Source organism: Phodopus roborovskii, unplaced genomic scaffold (genome assembly GCF_943737965.1).
Source record: "Phodopus roborovskii unplaced genomic scaffold, PHOROB, whole genome shotgun sequence".
Lineage (NCBI taxonomy): Eukaryota > Metazoa > Chordata > Mammalia > Rodentia > Cricetidae > Phodopus > Phodopus roborovskii.
In genome coordinates, this window is record NW_026126407.1 from 18,472,951 (window position 1) to 18,495,000 (window position 22,050).

The window sequence follows — 22,050 nt, forward strand, 5'->3', positions numbered from 1 at the left end:
CAGACACATACACACACTCCCTCTCCCCCAAAAAGGAAATCTAATTCTTATTCTAAGTAGCTATCAGGCTGTTCCAGTACAAGACTGTAAGCTCAAAAGGAGACATTCAAGAAATTTGTCTTTTGTTAAATATTTTTTACTGTTTATCCTGAGGGATTTAGGAAATTAGTGATTTGTAAGTTTTTAGACTATGTATAAAGCAAGTTTTAGAACAAATTTTTAAAAATATTTTCATAGTATGTTGTTCAGAATACATATCTCTGTGACTCAAACTATCTCATATGCATGTTGTAGGAAAATTAGTTTTCTCACTGGGCAGTGGTGGTACATGCCTTTAATCCCAGTGCATTGGAGACAGAGGCAGGGAGATCTCTGTGAGTTCAAGACCAGCTGTGAGTTCAAGACCAGCCTGGTCTAGACCACAGAGTAAGTTCCAGAACAGCCAGGACTACTTAGAGAAACCCTGTCTTGAAAAAAAGCATTAACAGAAAATTTTTTCTCTGTATATTAATGTTTCAAAGTTCTTAGAAATAGTCACAAAGACTTCATAACAAAAGAAAATTTGAAAATTCTGTAATCACCTTTTGCAAATATTAACTAGCTGATTTGCTATATCTTATGCAATGTTGATAAAGATTTGAATTTTTTTGCAGTGATGCTATAAAGACAGATTCCTTTGTTTTTTTTACGTTTGAAATTTGATGGCAGTAGTCACAGCCAGAATGTGATTTTTTTTTTTATTTATAAGAAATGTAATTCTCTTTTGAAGCCAATGAACCCAAGAATTTACATTTTAATAGAGGAAGCATGAAACAGATGGAGTTTATGTACAAAATGTAAACATACTCGTAAATATATTATTGATTTTAGTACAGTTATTACTGTTTTTGTTAATGCTTTCTTTTTTTATAAAGTTCTACAGGTTTAGGATATAGCTATGATTTTATTTTACCTAGAATATCTTTTTGCATTATGTGCATAGTGTTATGAGGATTTTTAGCATTACAAATGTTTTAGCTGAAATTTGTATACCAAAATGTTTGGGACCGTGATTTTTTTTTTTTCCTAATGCACTCATGCTTCCTGCTCCTCCTCGGTTAATCATTATTTGCTGTTTTAGGTTCTGTTGTCTTTCTATTTTTGTTCCGACCTTTCTATAGCCTAGAGAAAACTAGTACCCCTCCAAAACTTATGTGTTTAATAAACTGCTTGTATGCTTATCTTAGACTGGAAAGTGTGTGTGTGTGTGTGTGTGTGTGTGTGTGTGTGTGTGTGTGTGTGTGTGTATGAGGTAGTAGAGTAGTAGGTTTTTGGTACGGAGATTTCCATTCTGTGTTAATGGGTAGATTTGCGGGTAGAATGGGATGTGCAGGAAGATGTTTTATGCTAAAGAGATGGCCCATGTGCTGCAGTATGACTTCCATGCCTCAATTTTGGTTCTTGGAAATACTGGAAACATTTTGGTGCTAGAAATAGAGTTCAGGGCCTCACCATGCTGAACATGTAGCCTATTACCAGGTTATATCAAGATACATAGAACCCCCAAAACTTTTTTTTTTTGATAGAAACTCTTGGTTTGATAATAGTAAAGTGGATGGGGACACACGGACACACACACTCACTCTTTAAAAAAAAAAAAAAAATATATATATATATATATATATATATATATATATATATATATAAGTAGTATAAATATTGTGTGTTTTTTATACGTATTCTCAAGTATATATGATTGTGAGAATTCGTTACCATTAGAGAAATAGCACACTACTGGTGAAGGGTAGGGATGGTGTCTGTGTATGTCAGTCACCCCAGGGGTGGTAGTTGATGTATTCATGTCTTCATTTACCATTGCACACAATAAAGGCTGTTTATATGCTGACAGAGACAGACTCTGCTGTGTTTTAAATTTTACATTTTCTGTTAAGATAGTCTTGATGCTAACATTGGCTGTTTATGATTTTTCTTCTAAAGGACCCAGCATTTGGAGGCAAACATGAAGCTCCGTCTTCTCCACTGGCTGGGCAACCATGTGGAGATGACCAAAATGCCTCGCCTTCAAAGCTTTCAAAGGAAGAGTTAATACAGAGTATGGATCGGGTTGATCGAGAGATTGCAAAAGTAGAGCAGCAGATCCTTAAATTGAAAAAGAAGCAAGTAAGTACTCTCTGTGTCCTAGAACTTGATATGAAAAGCAACCATGCTTTATTTGCTTTGTATTCTACTTACTCTTCATTGCTGTTTGTTTCTTTAGTTTCAGCCCTTTATTTCCCCTGCTATACTATACTGTATGGTGTCTGTGTGTATTAGATGGTAAGGTTACTAAAACGGTGATTTTTATACCCCCAGCGGCAGCACATATGCCTTCCAGTTTGTGCATATCCTTGTCTTTATAATATAGGCTTGTTTCCCAATTTGCATGTGAAATAGGTTTAACTAATTTGCATGGTTTTGATTAGGAATGAGGCTGAGTTTATTTTCATGTTATGCCTTCAGTATTATGTTTAGATATTCTATTATTATTGTTATTATTATTATTTTTACAGTTAAAATTCCCTAGCATAGCATTTCATTTTTTTCAGTAGTTTTATTCGAGGAGGAAGTTGGATGTTTTTTGTTTCTATGATAAATTCTTATTGATTATGTTGCCTGGTTTGAAAATAAATTTTGCCTAGGTTGACAGTAAACTTAATAAGTTCAAATGATCCCCCTGCTTTATTTCCTGAGTAGCTGGGACTATAGAGTCAGCCTATCAAAACTGGATCAGTGAAGCACCTTTTAAAACTGAGATGTAAAACACTTTCAAGGTGTGCAATTCAGTACTTATAATATATTCATAAATTTTATAGGTTATCAACATTATTAATTTAGAACATTTTTTGTGACTTCTAAAAGAAACCAGTTGTTCATTAGTATTTAGTGTCTGTTTCTAACTCTTCTGTCTCCTGGAATCTACTTGTCTATTTCTGTCTGTATGAATTACCTGTTTAGCTAAAATGAAGCCTGTGACATATTTTAAAGAATTGCCTGTGATGTATTTGCATCAACATTTTAAAAATGATACTGACTAAATTAATTCCATTGTAGAACCCTACCATATTCTATTAATCTATTTACTAATTGATAGGCATTTGGGTTGTATCAATCTTTTTTAAAGGTTTATTTCTTATTTAAGAATATGTGTATGGGTGCCTTCTTAGCCCAGAAAAAGTGTCAGATTCCTTGGGTCAGATCCTTGGGGGCAGGAGTTATAGGTAGTTGTGGGCTTCCTTATGTGAGTAATGGGAACTAAATTCTTCAGCCTCATATCTACTTACATTTTTCACTTTATTATAAAAAAAAATGCAAGTAGAAAACACAAACTGAAATTAACCAGTTTTCTTTCTTAGCTACTTTATTATAATCATTATTATTTTTTTTTTATTATACTGTCATTTTCATGTACCAGTTTTTTGGTTGGGTCGTATGGTAAAACCATGTTTAGACATTTTGGGAACTGTGAGACTGCTTTTGATTTATGAGGGTTTTTCTATTTCTTTATTAGCATTAATTTTCTCCCCTCCTCCTACCCTGGTTTTGTTGTCTTGGCTAGGAACCTTTGCCAAATCGAAACTCGTGAAATTTAGTGCCTTTTCTTATATAAGTTTTACTGTTTTAGCACTATTTTATGATGAAAATGATTCTGCTTTATGATAAACAGTTTATTTTGGGTATATATGAGTATGGTTACTTACAGTAATATCTAACTGCTTCTCACATTATTGTTTAATTCTTTGGACATATTTGCCTCATTCTCAAAGTATGGGATCAAATTTGCGTTTCTGTTTCATGTATAGTTCATTGAAAAGTCTTGGCTAACAAGATGGCCCCATGAATAAAGGAGTTTTCCTCCAAGGCTGACAACTGAGTAGTTTAGTCTTTGGAACATGTATGGTAAAGAGAGCTGACTTGTGCAAGTTGCCCGCTGACCCCCACATATGAAATGTACCATGTGTGAGCAGAGCAGGCAGATTCACATACAAATAATACATGTTAAGAAGAACAGGAAGAATAAAGTTCATTCTGACTATTCATTGTTACTATGCACGTTTATAGCTTGTGCAGGTCAGTTCTCAGCCTTGTTGGCTTTATTGTGGTGTTACAGAAACAGTAGTTTTTCTTAATTATTAAAGATATATAATGATGCTTATTATACAGTAAGGTAATTATCACTTATATAATTGTATTTTAGTATTTTCTTATGGCTCCATAAAACTTTAAAAATCTTGTTTGGTTTTTGAAAGAATTTTTCTGGGAGCTTTAATTGGAATCAGACTATGAGACTCCTTTTATAAATATGGTATATCTGCTCATTTTAAGAACTTTTATGAGCTTTTGTTGTTCTTAAATACTCTACATATGCTGTATTCGATCTGATCGTAGGTATTTCTTTTAATTATTTTATTTTTTGGGGTTTTATTCCTGGTCATTTGATTCTTTGTTCCCCAATCTGTATTCCATTCCCAATACCTCTTTTCTTTCCTTTCCTGATGCTGAGCGTCATGCATGGTAATGCTGAGAGTATCACTTCTTTGAGCAGTTTCTTCACTCTATTATTAGTTTACATTTATCTTTGCATATGTGTGTTGTGCATACATATATGATAATGTCTGTACATGGAGGTCAGAAGACTACCTCAGGTGTACATGATGTTCTCTGTGTGTACATGGAGACCAGAGGACAGCCTCAGTCTATATTGAAGGCTTCTGTGGCACATGGAGGCCAGATGACAGCCTCAAGTGTCTGTGATGGGCTGTGTGCATGGTGGACTGTGTACATGAGGTTGTATGTTCAGGTGAGGGCCAGAGGGTGGCCTCAACTTTGTTCTCTCTCTCTCTCTCTCTCTCTCTCTCTCTCTCTCTCTCTCTCTCTCTCTCTCTCTCTCTCTCTGTCCTTCCCTCTGTTTCTCCCTCCCTCTGTCTCTCCCCCCTCTCTCCCCCCCTCTCCTTTTTTGAGGTAGGGTTTCTCTGTCTAGCTTTAGAATCTGTGTTGGAACTGACTCTGTAGATCAGGCTGGCCTCAAACTCACAGAGATCCATCTGCCTCTGCTTCCTGAGTGCTGGGATTAAAGGCTTGTGCACTACTGCCCTGTTGTTTTTCGGGTGCCATCAACCTTAAATTTTGGAAATAGCATTCCTCACTGGTCTGGAGCCCTCTATTAAGACCCCCTACCTGTATCAGCTTTCTCAGCATTGGAATTAAAAGCCTAGCTACTTTGCAGTTGGTCTGATGATATGAACTCTGGGCCCCTATGCATGCTAGACAAATACTTTGCCAACTGAACTATCTTCTTAACCCACATTTCTCTTTTCTGTGTTAACCCCCCATGTCCCACCTTGTTATCATCATCCCCAGTTGTTTGTCTTCCTTAGTAGTACAGATCATTTTTTCCCTTCTCCCCTCATACTAGATTTTATCTTTACCTAATAATCAATGTGGATATTTGTTGAGCATGTACTAGGTTTTAGGTACCGAAAAAAGGGCAATAAAAGCAAATTCCTGTTTATAGTAATAGGTAATATTTACTGAGCATTTAGAGTTGTAGTGTATGCATATGTACTGTATGTGTGTAGGTCATTTAATCCTTGCCAAAATACTACATGTTAAATAGTGTTGTTATCCCTACTTTAAGTATGAGTGGCCTCAATACTTGCTAAGTTCTGGGGAGGGGGGGGAACAGACAGTTTAACACAGCTTTGTGATTCATGTGCCACATTCATGTGTCTCTTGACAAGGACATTATTAAATAGAAAGTTTGGGTTTGGACATAGTACTATTCTTACCTTGAAATTAGTCCTTTTACCCTTTCCTACCATACTGTTCACAACAACCCTTCACAAATACCATATGTCTGTAACATGTAACTTTTCCTAATGTTACTTTCCTTAAACTTAGTTTCTCTTTAATGTTTCCATTATCAGAATTGAAATAGTCAATGTTTTCTCTTTTGGTGTTACATTGGCCTGTCTATGATGGTATGATTTGTGATATTTAGTCATTAAAATGCATTTGGTTTATTTTGCCTGGAGTTCTTCATCCTTGAGTAAATGGTTACCCTATAGAATCAACAAGTACACAGTAGCATGTGCTGTCTCTCGCTATTGATTAGTGATCTGCAGCAGGTGTCTGATAGTTCTTTTCTGGATCTCTTAGCAACAGCTGGAAGAAGAAGCAGCCAAACCCCCTGAGCCAGAGAAGCCCGTGTCCCCTCCTCCTGTGGAACAGAAACACCGTAGTATTGTCCAAATTATTTATGATGAGAATCGGGTAAGTGTCTGTTTTTGTTTTTTTCCTGACAACATAGGCTTTAAAACTATTTGACTCTGGATTTTCCAGTTTTGACTATATTCTATTACAATTATATTAGATCATGAGTTATGTTTTACATTATATATTGTATAATTATTAATTCACTGATTAGAATTTTATCAGCTGAATCTGTTATCACATACACACTGAGAAGTATATGAAACAGTAATCCTGTAGTTTTTTTCTTTTATTTTTTGAGACAGGGAGTTACCCTGTTGTCCTGGATAGCACGGAACTCTGTAATTGCCTATGCAGACTGGGTTAGCCTCTTTAAGTTGAAGCAACCCTTTTACCTTTGCCTGCTCAGTGTTCTGAGTCATCATGCATGCTTGCACGTTTTGTTTTGTTTTGTTTTTGTTTCAAAACAAGATATCCTTATATGCTTGCTAAACTGGAACTCAGTGTAGACCAGGCTGGCTTCAAACTCACAGATGCCTGCTTGTGCCTCTTATGCTAGGATGAACGGGGTGTGTCACTATGCACTGCATGTACTGTATGCTTGCTACTTTTTACTTAAGGTGTATTTAATTCAAAGCCTTATTGGTCACTGTAAGGAGTAGTTTTTTCCACCCGCTGCTGGTCTTGTCCCGCCGCCGCGCCAGCCCCAAATAATGCACAAAGACTTTGTAATTGATATAATTCTCTTGGCCAGGTACTAGTTTCTTATTGGCTAGCTCTGTCTTAATTATTAACCCATTTCTGTTAATCTATGTATCTCCAAGTCATCTCATCTTACCGGAGAGCCGGCTGGTGTCCTGCTCTCTCCAGACTCTCCATGTTGACTCCTCCCTACTACTTCCTCTTTCCCCCTTGTCTCCTAGTTCCGCCTATCTTGCTTTCCTATTGACCAACAGTGCTTTATTTATTAACCAGTATGAGAAACATATTTACAGAATGACATCTCCCATCAGGTCACCTTTCAATATAAATGGAACTTTGGATAAGGGAAAGAATTTCATTATCAGCCTCAGAGTTAGTAGCCTGCCTATGGCTGAACTTAAAAAGTTTATTTAGCATGTACTTTGACTTTTAGTTGGGTTTTGCTTTTTTATTTTTATTGGTTTTTGGTCATGACTTGACTCAGAAACTTACAGTTAAAGGGAAGCTTATTTCACTTCAGTCTAAAGAAAATGTAGCATCAGAGAAGCTTAACAATTGACTTCAAAGGACCTTATTTCAGAACATATAAAATAGTTTAAATATTTTTAAGATTTAATAGCTAAGGGTAATCATAAAACCAAATCAAGATTGTTGTTTGAGTTTATTTGCTATGTAGTTGAGTTGATATGTGTGAGTCAGTAAATTTTATACAGATAACTAGATCTGAAAGGATATTTGACATAAAAATGCAGCTATAATTGGGGGGTGTACAGTAGTGAAGTACCTCCCTAACATGCACAGGATCACAATAGCAAATTTTTTAGAGAGAGATGGAGGCAAGCCTAGAAGTATTTATAAGGCAAGAAAATTATATAGTTTACCTGAAGACCTAACTCTAAACAAGAGTCTGGAGTATGTGTTTGGGCTCAGAGATTTGAGAGCACTGACTACTCTTCTAGAGCACCTAGGTTCAGCTCACAACCATCTGTAATGAGATCTGGTGCCCTCTTCTGGCATGCAGGCTTATGTACAGGCAGAACACTGTATGCATAATAAATCAATCTTAAAAATAAAAAGAACACATTATGGATAAAAGCTATGTTCTTATATAATGTAGATATAGTAAGGCTATAAAAAGTATCAAAAGGGGAAGTGTATTTGAAAAAATATTTTAAGGTGTTCTGCAGAGTAAGGGTGGTAAAATAGTGTATTGCTGTTCTGTGTCTTTTGTATGAATGATGTTCTGTAAAGTGCTTCCTGCACAAGCTTGAGGATATGAGTTCAGATTCCCAACACCCATATACAAAGCTTGAGTGTGCAAGCATTTGCTTGTGATCTGATCACTGGGGAAGTAGAGACAGGAGGATCCCTGGGTCTTGTATGTCAGCCAGCCTAGCCAAATTAGTTAGGTCTGGGTTCAGTGAAACACCATACTGCCTCCCTCCACCAAAACAAAACAAAACCCAAAAAATGTGAAAAGCAGCCGAGGAGTTCACAGGGTATCATCAGGCTTCTGGTATCTATAGGCACCACACCACCACACACACTAAAAAGAAAAGTAAGGCAGACATGGTAGTTTGAAAGAAACACACCACCACACACACTAAAAAGAAAAGTAAGGCAGACGTGGTAGTTTGAAAGAAAATGGCCCCCAGAGGCAGTGGCACTATTCAGAGATGTGGCTTTGTTGGAGTAGATGTGGCCTTATTAGAGGAAGTATGCCACTGTGTGAGTGGGCTTTGAGGACTCCTCTGCTCAAGCTATTCCAGTGAGACATATCACTTCCTGTTGGCTGCAAGATGTAGGACTCTGAGCTGCTTCTCCAGCACCATGTCTGCCTGCATGCCACCGTGTCCCATCATGATGATAACGGACAGAACCTCTAAACTGTAAGCCACCCCAATTAGATCTTTTCCTTTGTAAGAGTTGCTGTGGTTGTGGTGTTTCTTCACAGCAGTAGAAGTCCTAACTAAACCAGTAGGGAAGATTAAAAATTTTAATTCCATATTTATATAAACATAAAAATAATCTTGAACTCATACATTTGTACATGGGTAGATAGTTGAGAGTCATATAAAGTATACTTCTGTGTGGTAAATGTCATGCTGGTAAAAATACAGGCAATTAATATTTAATTGGCTGGGCTTAGAATGGGTGCAGTTTATTGAATGGTGAGAATAATCAACATGAAGATGAAGTTGTTAGACAGTAAAGAAAAATAGTAGTAATGTCCACCTCATGCCATGCCTAGGGAAAGACTATAGCTCAGAATAGGCAAGTATGCCCTTTGTGGAGATGGAAGTGAGAGGTTTTGTGTTATTTCAGGTTTTTGTTTTTGAGACAGGGTTTCTTTTGTGTAACAGCCTTGGCTTTCTTGGAACTCACTTTTTAGTTCAGGCTGGCCTTAAACTCAGAAATCTGCCTGCCTCCTCCTTCGAAGTGTTGGTATTAAAGGCATATGCCACCACACCTACTATATCTTCTGGTTTTTAAGAAACACCCTTCAGAACTACAAAAACACTTTAGTGAGCTAGTGAATTTTATGGACAGTTTGTGACCTCTGTGATATAGTAAGAGATTAGAATTGATAGACAATGTAATTTTTTTTGTCTTAAATTTTAGTATTTGTTGATTTTAAGGTAAAGTGGATTCAGTGATACTAATTGATTAGATTTTAAAATGGACTGTTGTCCAGGATAAACAGTTGTAAATTTGTGAATGTTATGATTCCTTAATTGGGGTGTGAAGACTGAAAAATATTAAGATTTGATAGAGAACTTAATTTTTGTTTAATTATATAAATGTCTTCATTAGTGAAATAAATATTTCTTAATGCCCATCATCAGCTTGAAAACTCCCTTTAGACCCTTTAAATCATTTCATATTGGTTTCTTGTTCCTTCCACAAAGCAAAGGATAGCCAACCATGATGTCACAGTATGAGTCTTGGCTTCTTACGGTGAAAAGTTTTTTTTTAATGTATAAAGAATGTTTTTAGCCCATTTTTAGTAATTGTCAAGTCTTGTTTTCTTTTAGATGCTTTCTTAGTATGCTCTGCTACTAGTGTTTGTGTGGTTGTTCTTGTGTAGCTTTAAAATCATAACTTCCTTGGGGGGGAAACGGAGGGAAACTCCTCTGGGCATTTCTTCATGCTACCTTTGTAAGAATTTCATAGCTTCTGTGGTCTTTCAAAGTGAGTAATCTTATCTGTCCTGATGCCACAGGCAAGAAGTACATCTTTATTTCACCTATTCCTTTGGCAGTGCCAGTAATTACTCTGGGAATTATGCTCTGTGTGACTGAAGTAATTAGAAACATTACATATATAAGAAGTCTTTATTTACAAAGTTGGTAGGAAGATGAAGATTGCCTAAAACGAGACCATTAAAGCTGGCTTCAGGAGAGAAAAGCTGCCTTGATTTATTTATATCTGAACTCAGACTTAAGTTTGCTTTCTCTCCAAACAAACTATTCTCCTGAATTATTATTATTATTATTTTTTTTTTTAAAAAAAGCAGTTTGAGTTGCTGTGGAATCAGTTCTCCCCTTCCATGTATTCTTGGGGGGTCCTCAGGCTTGTTCAGCAAATGCTTGTACTCAGTGAGCTACTACTCTCTGGCCCTATCTGATCCTTATCAGACAATTCTTTCCTTGGTAGTACCCTACCAGATGAGGCTTTTTGTGTTGTATTGTTTTTAGTTTCTTTTCTCCCAGGTTGTTTTGCCTGTTTAGTGTTTGTCTTGTATGTGGAGTACACTTATTCTTTAATATCATGAGCATTTGAAACCATTCTTTCTATACTCAAATTGCTTGTTGTCTCCCCCACCCCATTGTTTTCTTAATGTCTAGTAAGTGCCTGGCACATAGAACACATTCAATTTGAAGAATTAATTACTTACATAAATTGAACCCAGGGCCTAAGGCTATGTAAGTATTTTTAACAACTGAGCTACATACCCAGCCCAATTGGATTGTTCTATGTTGGAAACATTTTTGGCCAAACCATTCATAGGCCAGAAGTTTGTTTATTTATTTATTTGGTGAGTGTGTATTTGTCCTAGGGCATATGTGACATGGCACACATGGTGAAGTCAGAGGATACCTTGCTGGAGTCAGTACTCTCTTTGACTATGTGGGTTCCAGGGATGGGACTCGGTTGTCAGGCTTGATGGCAAGCACCTTAATCCACCACAAGCTGCCTTGCTGGCCCAGTTAATTTGTTCCTAGCAGGAAGATCCTGTTATGGGGTACTTTGGTTTTGATTATTTTACTTTTGAAAATGACATGTTTAAAATATGTGATTAAAATTTTACTTTACTCTAAGTAATGCTTGGAGTAAAACTAGCTATTTTTTATTCTTCAGTTATTATTTAGGGTTCCTTAGAACTAGAAAATTAGCTCACAAATTAGCGTCTTTTGATACGTTATGCTTTTAGATATTAATGGTGACATGAATTAAATACTTGAAACACGAGTATATTCCCAATTTAATTTTTTCCCCTCTCTGTATATTCCCAATATTTTATTAACTTCCTAATTGTTTATGTGATGCTCTCACAGGTGGTAGGTTTTGACTAGAGACTTGATTAAATTTAGTGAGAGAACCCTATGGAAATTAAAATTAGAGAATGCAGTACCATGGCTCAGTGATAGAAAACTTGTCTTGCATGCGTGATACTCTGGGTTCGAACCCTAGTAAAATGGGAAATGGAGAGAGTTTCAGTGTAAATAAAGAGAAATTCCATTGCAGAGAATTTCAAACAGGCAATTTCTTTTTTGGGGGTAATATAATTTTTAATTGTCAATACTATAATGTTTTTCTCCTTAGAAAAAAGCAGAAGAAGCTCATAAAATTTTTGAAGGTCTTGGCCCAAAAGTTGAACTGGTAAGCAGTTTTTTTTTTTTTAATTTCTAATATTGTTGTTGTTGGTTTCTTGTTTAAATAATTTTTCTTGGGATAAAATGGGATATCCATTTATTTTTGGATAAAAATTACATATCTGGGCAGAAAGTTTGTGGTAATCTTAAGATAATTGTGGGTTAACTTGGTTACCTTTGCCTGCGCATTATCATGAGCATGTTTTGCTGGAACAGCCATTTCATCCCTTCAGGTAGCAAGGGGAAGTACCTGAAGAAAACAGAAGAAAGCTAACTGAACTGAACATATTACTAGGATATGGACAGTGTATCATTTCCCTCTGCCTTTGAAGTTAAAAGTATGATGAGGCTTACAAGATAGGAGTATGTTAGCAAACTTCCTTACTGGAGTAGGAAAGAATGAGGAGATGGGGTAACAGAAACCTGACATCTATAGATTATGTAGGATGCTGTGATATAGGCTTTTTTAGGTAGTCTCACAATGATATTTTTTTTTTATTACTATAAGTGTATACAATACTCTACACATAAATGTCATTTATTTTATAGCCACTCTATAACCAGCCTTCAGATACCAAGGTGTACCATGAGAACATCAAGACGTAAGTACTACCATCTTTGGAGTTCAATTAAAGAACATATATTCTATTCTATAAAGAAATCACTTTTGTTATCTGCGGACATTATTATAACAGTTTAGGTGTGTTTTAGATTTGTGTAATTTGCTGTTGTTTTACTATATGTTATCTTCCTCTGGCTTTTTGGGGGTTGGGGTAACAGATTTGAGTTTCCGAGGCCAAAAAAATAAAATAAATTATTGCATAAAAGCATAAAACTAGCGGGTTTTATAATCTGCTAGTAAAAAAAAAAAAAAGGTGAATACTTAACATTGAAATGGCTTACCTTGAGGCTTGAATTCTTTGCCTCCTGTTTTGTGTTTTTTTCAGTGGAGTACCTGCAAGGCGCATGATGAAGTAAGATAATGAAGCTTTTTCATTTAAGACTAGTGATGACACCGTCCCCCACCAAGCCACATCTGCCATTGCAAAGTAGAAGTGCCACGGATCATTTTATCATTATTCAAAACCCTATTCTAGGGAAATCCCTTCCATGACTCTTGCTAATGACGGTATTTGTAGACCCTTCTGCCATTTAATGTCCTGGTGCCTTGGAAGGCTCAGTCCCCTCATGTGGGTGAGGAGGCTGTTCCAGAATGTAGTTTGCTTTGCCTTGCTCATCCTACTACCAGGCCTTTATGGATGCAGATCTTGGAATAAGAAAATAAGTAAAAAGTAAACTTAATTTCTTGATCTGATTGAAGTGCAAGAAGCTAGATAGGTTTTTTTTTTTTTAATTGTTGTTGATTATACTTTTATAGCATTTTAGGTGAATTATTATTGGTGACAAAAACTGTGATATTTCTATTTACATGCATTTAAAAGTGTATCCAGAGCATTATAATTATTTACTATTACAGTTACTAATTAGCACATTATTATTTATATTTTTTTTCTTTTAATTTCTGAGAGTATGTACAATAATTGACTACTTTGCAGAACTGGTGGCAAATATATTTGCATGGTAGTGTGCATGATAATTACTACAATTTGAGTATTTTAACTTCTGTTAAGTAGTTCATAATAAAGTCATCTATTTATGAATTTTTCTGTGAGATATTGCCATGGTCTTGAAAACCTTTAAGAGAAGATTAGGCTAAACTCAAACATTTTGATTTAGAACTACTTAACTGTTTAAATGTTTTTAAAGGGAGGATAACAGGTAAAATGTAGTTGGCTACGTTTAGTGATTCCTCACCCCACAAAGCTTCAGTTTGTGTTTTGTCTTCTCTCCCTCAATGAGCTGGAAAGCTGAAGTGTATCTGATTTGTTTTATGTTACCTACACTGCCTATGTTAGACTGTGCTGAGATGGATTACTCACTGGCTGACTTCACTTAAATTCTTAGTAGACAAAAATTTAAGTTTGAGTATTACTTAATTGCAGAATAAATTGTTATGTAGTAATGGTGCTGCTGAATGTTAATTTTGAGTTCATGGATGCACATATCAGCACAAATCATTCAGTAGCTATTCTTTCATCGCAAGCATTTGCTTCATATAAAATAGCAAATGTGACTGTTAATTCTTTTCATCTCTTGACTGCTTTGTCATAACAGCCAGCTACTGATTGTCTATGATTATCTGAGTGGAGCCAGTGACATTGTTAGTCCTGAGTGACACATAATCCAAAAATTTATTTCTGCTTTCATTGGTTTTGTATTTATGTCTGAATAATCAGCTTGGAGTTATTTCTGTAAGTAGGTGGGATATAAATATTTATATATTTGAACCTGCATGACATTGTTTTTAAAGGTCACAGTGCTTCCACGTTAAAAAGTGACACTGTTATATTAAGACACATGAGTAATTTTCCTGTCTTGTCAGATTGCCCTTTGTTGCTCGCTAGAGTGTTGTGTTGTATCTGTGGGAGAGAGATCTTCTGTTTTGAGCAGAAGTCACATCTGTCTAAACATGTCGGTGTGTATTCTCCTTCTAGGTGGGAAGTGCCTGCAAAAGGTTCCTTTTCCCTTTCTCAAACTATGTACAAAGATGCTTGTTTCATCAGAATTCTTAAGATTAATTACTCCTTAATCATAATTTTAAAATAATATATGTCTTAAAATTAGATGCATGAATTAAAAATTAACTGTATTATCTTGTTATAGAATGGTAGGAATTTTAGATCTAATTGCAAAAATTGTGCAGTTTTATTTTGCAGGGTGAAAGAAAACCTTAAGATTAACTCTGATTGTACCATAAGTTCTTAAAGTGGTTTGTTTGCCTGTCTCCAGGGTCTGCAGAAAGTGAACACAGCTTAAGTTGTGCTTATTCTTAATGTTCTGCAACCATATTTTTCTCTTCTAGAAACCAGGTGATGAGGAAAAAACTCATTTTATTTTTTAAAAGAAGAAATCATGCAAGAAAACAAAGGGTGAGGTCCTATCCTTGTTAACTGAAATTTGTACAGCTTTCCCATTCATGTCATTTAGGCATCACTTTCCCATTTATAATTGATCCTTGATTATATTGAGAACAAATGCTGATTTAGAAAGTAACTGTATGTGTGATTTAAATATTAGCCTAATCCTAGTAACAGTGTAATACCACATTTAACATTATTATCAATTTAATTTCATTAGTCATTTATGTAATATTTTTATTCAGCAAAATGGTGAGTAGTCAAAAAAAAAAAAAAAAAAAAAAAAAAAAAGGCTAAGTAGGATGATCTGCTTTCAGTCTTTTAGGACTCAAACAAGTGTCGGTAAGTTATGGTCATGTTGATGAGACATTACTCTCTGTCCTTAGGAAAAACTAACTGGTCAGTGTCTCATTTAATTATACAGTTGCTGTCTAAAAGTTTATGGTTATAATCATAAAATTTGAGTTTCAGAGAATATCCTTATTTTTGTAATATGTTCTTACTAATTTTAGATACATTTAAATTCAGATTTTTAAATAAAGTTCTTTGAACCTATGTTACAAATGAACTTTATATTTATTTAATGGCCTGGCAGCTTAATAAATTGTAAAGCTCATGAAACACCAGCTTTTACTTGGTATAACACTTCTCTAGTTCATATTTGCCAGTGTTTTCTTTTAGACACTATCTTAAATAACTGGTGTTGAATATTTTTTTCTTCCCAAGAACCTATCAAGTGAGAAAACCAGCCTTTTTGTTTAGTATTTTATTGTAATTCTGGTACTTGCTAAATTAGTCCTCTGGTGATGTAATCACTGAAACATAAACATTTTTATGCTTTGGAATAATTGTAATTTATGGGTTTACTGATTTGTTTAATAAGTGCTTATCAGTCATGGATGATGTTCCATGTATTATTTCAGAAAAGCAAGTAAGATAACCATATTGTTTAGCTCTTAAGGAGCAGATATGTCAGCGGGCTGGTTCATTATTGTGATCATAATGTGATCTCATTTATATAGCTGACTGCAAGTGTGTAAAATGGGATGCCTAAAGCAGATATGAACAGGGAGGTCCACTAAACAGGAAAGCCAATTCTGCAAACTTTTACAAGTGGAGGGAACAGATTAATTGAAATAGCTAATGTTACAGGCTCAGAGCTGGCTGAGTTTAGAATGGGAAGGGGTGGTGATAAGGTATGCTGGGATTCAGTGACACATACTGTTCTGGAGCTTACCTATAAGACTTTGTATGAGATTCTGAAGGCACTTGTTCAGTTTTTAAATTGAGGTATAAAGTTCAGGTTTGTATTTTAAGAATTTACATCTGAGGTTGCAAATGTAACTCAGTGGTAGAGTGCTTGCTTAACATGAATGAAAACCTGGATTGGATCCCTGACACCAAGTAAACTGTTTGGTATCACATGCCTGCTGTAATTAACACTCTAGAGGTTGAAGCAGGGAGATCAGAAGTTCAAGTCGTGGTGTGTTACCATAGGGTTTGGGGCCAGCTTGAGATATGGGAAACACTGTTATCAAACAACAACAAAAGAATTTGCATTTGGTTGCAACATTGAAAATGCATGGGAAGATCTGAACACTTACCTAGCATGGGCCAGGTCCTGGCTTCCATCTTCTCTGCTTTAGAAAGCAACAGAAAGGATATGGGCTACATTTCCTTGATGATTGCTTCATTCCGGGTGATGACATTGTTGACTTTAAGGTGTTGGGAGTAGAAAAAGAAAAACGTGCACAAAAAGCACATTGATATTGGAAGGAGTGATGAGGGAATGGTGTGAGAAGAAATACTCTCCTATCCAGTTAGTTAGTCTTAGATGACTAAAGTTAGCCTTATTCCTAAAGCCCTTCTCACTTTGCTCTTTCAGGGTGTCAGGTATTCATGTAGTTCTATGCCCATAATGGAGGGTTCTTCTGCCTTATATTTATAGAAAATGGAACCATAATTCACTTACTTGACCAAAGGCACTACTTGTTAATTTCATGTTTTTTTTAACCATATTTTCTTTTATGCTAGAAAAAAAATATAGTAGTTAACAAAAAGAAAAAATAAAGGTGAAAAACTAGGATCTCTAATGACAGAGAAACTGTTAAATGTGCATCTTTTCTCTGACAGTTTGGATGGGCGCCAACACAATGCTAAATAGTTCCTGTTTTGATTTGGGTCATGACTCCTTTTGGGGGGGGGGGTGTCTCACAACCCTATCACAGAGGTTGCCTAAAACCATGGGAGAACACAGATATTTACATTACAGTTCATAATATTAGCAAAAAAAAAAAAAAAAAAAACAGTTAATTGAAGTAGCAGTGAAAGTAATTTTATTGTTTGGGGTCACCATAACATGAGGAACTGTATTAAAGGGTCAAAGCATTAGGAAGGTTGAGAACCACTGGACTAGATGATGAGCTGCTGTGCAAATGTTTCTAATACTGCTTTCTTTTTGACAATGAAGGCACATTATCAGGAAAATAAAAATAGATGGTAAGCCACTACCAGTGGTTGTCAATGAGTTTGTTAATTTGTATAGTGTTAATGGTTAGTAAAAATTTCAGGGGAACTAAACCCTGCGTGTTCATCTAAGGAATTGCTCAATTTCTCCTGTCAGACCAAGAACAAATTGTCATTCTTAGCTGAGTCACACAAGCCAACTGTAAGAAATGGGATATATTGTAAAGGCTTACCATATCATAGAGTTCAGTTTAATTGTTATTAATTTGCTACGGGTGTTTAATAGGAACAAAAAATCTGCCAGCGTTATGATCAGCTCATGGAGGCATGGGAAAAAAAAGTGGACAGAATAGAAAATAATCCCCGGAGGAAAGCAAAAGAAAGCAAAACAAGGGAATACTATGAGAAGCAGTTTCCAGAAATTCGAAAACAAAGAGAACAGCAAGAAAGATTTCAACGGTATGTAGTTTTATGGTTAGTAATTGTAATGTTTTTCTTCAGATCATAAAGGACCTTTTTTTTTTTTTTTTTTTTTTTGGGGGGGGGGGGGGGGAAGACAGGATTTCTCTGTGTAGCCCTGACTATTTTGGAACTCCCTCTGTAGACCAGGCTGGCCTCAAACTCAGACATCTGCCTGTATCTGCCTCCCAAGTGCTGGGATTAAAGGTGTATGCCACCACTGCCTGGTAAGAAATATTAATGTTGAACTTAAATTTTTAAAATTACATTGTTGGGGATAGCTCAGCGGTTTGGAGCACTTACTGCTCTTCCAGAGGTCCTGAGTTTAATTCCCAGCAACCACATGGTGGCTGTAATGAGATCTGGTGCCCTCTTCTGGCCTGAAGGCATACATGCAGACAGAACACTGAATACTAAATAAATAAATCTTTAAAAAAAATTTACACTTGTTACTCATTTATGGGATGCATTTTATGGGGTGTGAGAAGTTCATGTGCCATAGTAATACTGACCTGAAGGTCAGAGGATAAATTATGGGGGTAGGTTCTCTGCTTCCACCTAATGGAATAGACCAGGAGATAATGGTATTTTATGTACGTCTGTTTAGCATGCGTTTGAATGGTAACAAATGGGGCCAGAAGAGGGCATCAAATCCCAGGTAACCAAACCTAGGTCCTCTGCAGGAGTAGTAAGCACTTGCTATCTCTTTAGCCCCACAGAATTTGCTGATTAATAAATTTCATGCATTAATAAATTTATGATTATTGAGGAACATTCGAGTCTGTTGTTATTAACTGTCGGTTTGAAAGAAATTATTTTAAGAAATAAAGACTCGGGCTGGAGACAGCTCAGCAGTTAAGAGCACTGGCTGTTCTTCCAGAGGACTCAGGTTCAATTCTCAACACCCACATGGCATCTCATAACTGTCTTTAACTCCAGTTCCAGGAGATTCCAATTCTGACCTATGCGGGCACCAGTCATGCATATAGTGAATAAACATACATGTAGACAAAACACTCAAAGTAATAAAGTAATTAAAAAAACAGAGTTAAAGAAAATTTCAAAATAGTCACTTAGATTTGAAAAATTAATATTAAATTCACTAAGAAATAATCCTCACTGGTTGGTAAGGAAGTTTTATATTCACCCTAAGAGCCCGCAAAATAGTTTGCCACCAGATTTGATGACTTAAAATAAAGTAAAAATAAGAATTTTTAAAAAATAATATTTTTTTTTGGAGACAGGTTTTCTCTGTGTATCCCTGGCTGACCTGGAAGTTGCTGTATAGACCAGACTGGTCTCAAACTTGGACATCCATCTGCCTTTGCCTCCTGAGTGCTGGGATTAAAGGCATCACTGCCTGGTTTAAGATTTTTAAAAATATACATTTTTTTGGGGGGGGTTAGTAGCTAATTTTTGATATCATCATCATTATTATTAATTTATTTTTTAAAATGGCCTTTTTATGTTGCCTTGGCTGGCCTATGCCTCCCAAGTGCTAGGATTAAAGGCATTTACCACCATGCACTACACTCTTGTTTGTTTTGTTTTACTGTTAGAGAATAGGTATAAAACACCATCATTATCTCCCAGAAAAGGTACAGATAGGTATTTTGCAAACTTTAAAACTTGAATTTCTTTTTCATTGTATTTCCTTATATTTTTTCAAGCTTGCTCCCTTGTTCTTTAGAATGCAAACAAAAGATGGGCATGACGTTGTAGGTGGAACTTCTCTGTGTCTTGGCAGCCTGTCCCAAATAACCATTCAGAGACTTATTATAAATACTTGACCAGCAGCCCAGGCTTGTTACTAGCTAACTCTTACATTTTAAATTGACCCGCATTTCTTATCTACTGTCTGCCATGGGGTGGTACCTTCTTTTAACAGGGCACGTTCATCTTGCTTTTTTCTGCCTCTCCTCTAGACTCCTGAGACTTCCTCTTACCAGTCAGTATTCACTCTGCCCCCCAAATCCTGCCTAACTAATTGGCTTTTTATTAACAATGACAGTAGTATACAAAGATTGTTCCGCAGCATCAGTAATTTCCTTTTTTAAAAAAGTTCCCCATTACTAGTGCCACTATTTTAACTTGGGTATATAACCTTTTTGTTTATGTTATTTATTCTTTGTGGTGCTAGTGATCAACCTTAGGTCCTGATGCATATAGGACAAACACTTTACCAACTGAACTTTAAGCCCAACATGTAACTTAAATCTTAGTGTTAATGTTTAAATTTTTGCTAATTTGGTAGTGAGTCATGCATACTGTTTGAAGATATTCACTGAATCTTAGGTTTTGTTATTTAAATTACTATTTTTTTTTAAATCCCATTTAATAAAAAGGAGCGTGATGAAGGGAGACACCTAATTTCAACTTTGGTGTTGATATGCATCTGCACAAATTTGCAGGCACACCTATGTTTCAGACATATACATGCACATACAAAATCTCCTATTTTGTGTTTTATCTCATGGATATAACAGACTTTGCACTACTGAGTTTAAGAAGGTATAGATGGTTAAATGCATAAGACCTATATGTGATCAGTATTCCAACAGATGCTACTAATTGGGACTCTGTTTACATAAAAACTAAGACAAATAACCTATTAGAGGAGGTGAATGAGGAGAATAGAACTGAAGGTGGATGCAATCAAGATAAGTTGCTCATGTGTAAGATTGTCAAAGAATGAATATGATATATTTTATTTTAAAAGTCTCACTTTGAGCCAGTCCTTGGGAAGCACAGGCAGGCAGATCTCTTTTGAGTTCAAGGCCAGCCTGGTCTATAAAGTTCCAGTATCAATGGTAATTTGTTACATCTTCATAAAAAGACTTTAAATATATTTATATTTCTTTTTCACATTTAGAGTTGGTCAGAGGGGAGCTGGTCTTTCAGCCACCATTGCTAGGAGTGAGCATGAGATTTCTGAAATTATTGACGGTCTTTCTGAGCAGGAGGTAAGAAAACTAGATTAATTCAAGTTGATTCTTTAGTTATTTTAAGCATGTCAGCACTGTAGCCCAGGGGATAAATGTTTGTTCTATGTGAATAAGGATACCTTAGATAATAATACTTGAATTATTTCAGAGACTAAGGCCAACCACTATAAGGTTTTAAGCAATGTGATTAAAAAGTTTACAAAGATTGTTTTGTCATCAAGAGACCTTGGAAGAGTTAAGGAAATAGTTATGATGGGCCTGTCGGTCATGTGCCTTTAATCCCACCACTTCAGAAGCAGAAGCAAGCAATCTCTGTGAGCATTTGAGGCCACCCTGGTCTGCAGAGGGAGTTCCAGTATGGTCACAGTGGCCACAGTGCTGTGGCAATCAGAGCCAGATGGCCAGCCTAGTGGATCTTGTTCCAGAGCCCCATGTTTTTTTCTCTAGCCATTGAATCCTGTATATTTTTCCTAACACGTTTCTACAGCCCTCAGTTAAAACCTAAAGTTTGCTCTAGGCATGGGACTTAAGTGATGGAGCTAACCATCAAATTACTCAGTCCTGTCAAGTTAAATTACTAGTGAGGGAGACAAGAGTTTCTAATTAGCCTCTACATACTGCTTGTATTCATTTAATTTACATTTTAAAGCAGTTTGTGTGAATTTTCTGATAGGATGTGAAAATAGCCTGTTTATATAGAGTGTGTGTTTATATTAGCACATGTTTTAAAGTTTTTATTGCGTTTGTGTTTCATATGCATCTATAATTACATGTCAGTTTTTAATCAACTTGAGTCATTAAAGAGGTAAAAAGTCAGATGATGGCCTTCACAGGCTGCCTCAATTCTCAGGACTTTGTACTAATTAAAATAGACTTATGCTGGGTGGTGATTCCAGATGCCTCTAATGCCAGCACTTGAGAGGCAGAGACAGACAGATCTCTGAGTTTGAAGGCAGTCCAGTCTATAGAGTGAGTTCCAGGACAGCTAAGGTTACACAGAGACTTTGTCCTTCTTTCTCACTTCTGATAATGTTTTCTTTAGGAGATCTAAAGTGACTTTTGATCCTTTGAAATGTTAAAAATTCAGCCAGAAATATGTTCCACACTTTGTAAGGCAGCAGATCTTTCTATGCATTGTTAGCTCTTAGCATTTTTTCTTTGTTTCTGCCTTTTTTTCGTCCTTATAGTGTTATTGAGCACATTATTATCATTTCTATCTAGGCTGAGAGAGATACACTTTATTATTTTTTTTAAATACATTTAAGTTATTTTTGGAAGGTATTTTCTGAAATCTTAAGTATATTATGTATATAATCTTGCACACTCTTGTGTGCTTTAAAACACAATCATTATTCTATACTGGTCCTAAAATCA

The 22,050-nt window shown here is 35.8% G+C and overlaps 1 protein-coding gene across 24 annotated transcripts in view; it reads left to right on the top strand.

Moving 5' to 3' along the window:
- Nucleotides 1-22,050, top strand: part of Ncor1 (nuclear receptor corepressor 1) — a 143,110-nt gene that overhangs the window by 40,479 nt on the left and 80,581 nt on the right. For 15 of the 24 annotated variants that reach the window (XM_051180412.1, XM_051180428.1, XM_051180411.1 and 12 more), the window contains exons 5-12: nucleotides 1,978-2,160; nucleotides 6,196-6,309; nucleotides 11,779-11,835; nucleotides 12,378-12,430; nucleotides 12,776-12,802; nucleotides 14,752-14,818; nucleotides 17,559-17,731; nucleotides 20,604-20,694. In XM_051180412.1, the coding sequence (XP_051036369.1) occupies nucleotides 1,978-2,160; nucleotides 6,196-6,309; nucleotides 11,779-11,835; nucleotides 12,378-12,430; nucleotides 12,776-12,802; nucleotides 14,752-14,818; nucleotides 17,559-17,731; nucleotides 20,604-20,694 (765 nt within the window). Of the gene's footprint in view, nucleotides 1-1,977; nucleotides 2,161-6,195; nucleotides 6,310-11,778; nucleotides 11,836-12,377; nucleotides 12,431-12,775; nucleotides 12,958-14,751; nucleotides 14,819-17,558; nucleotides 17,732-20,603; nucleotides 20,695-22,050 lie in introns of those variants that run through there. The other 9 variants (XM_051180417.1, XM_051180418.1, XM_051180434.1 and 6 more) reach the window with 2 other exon arrangements.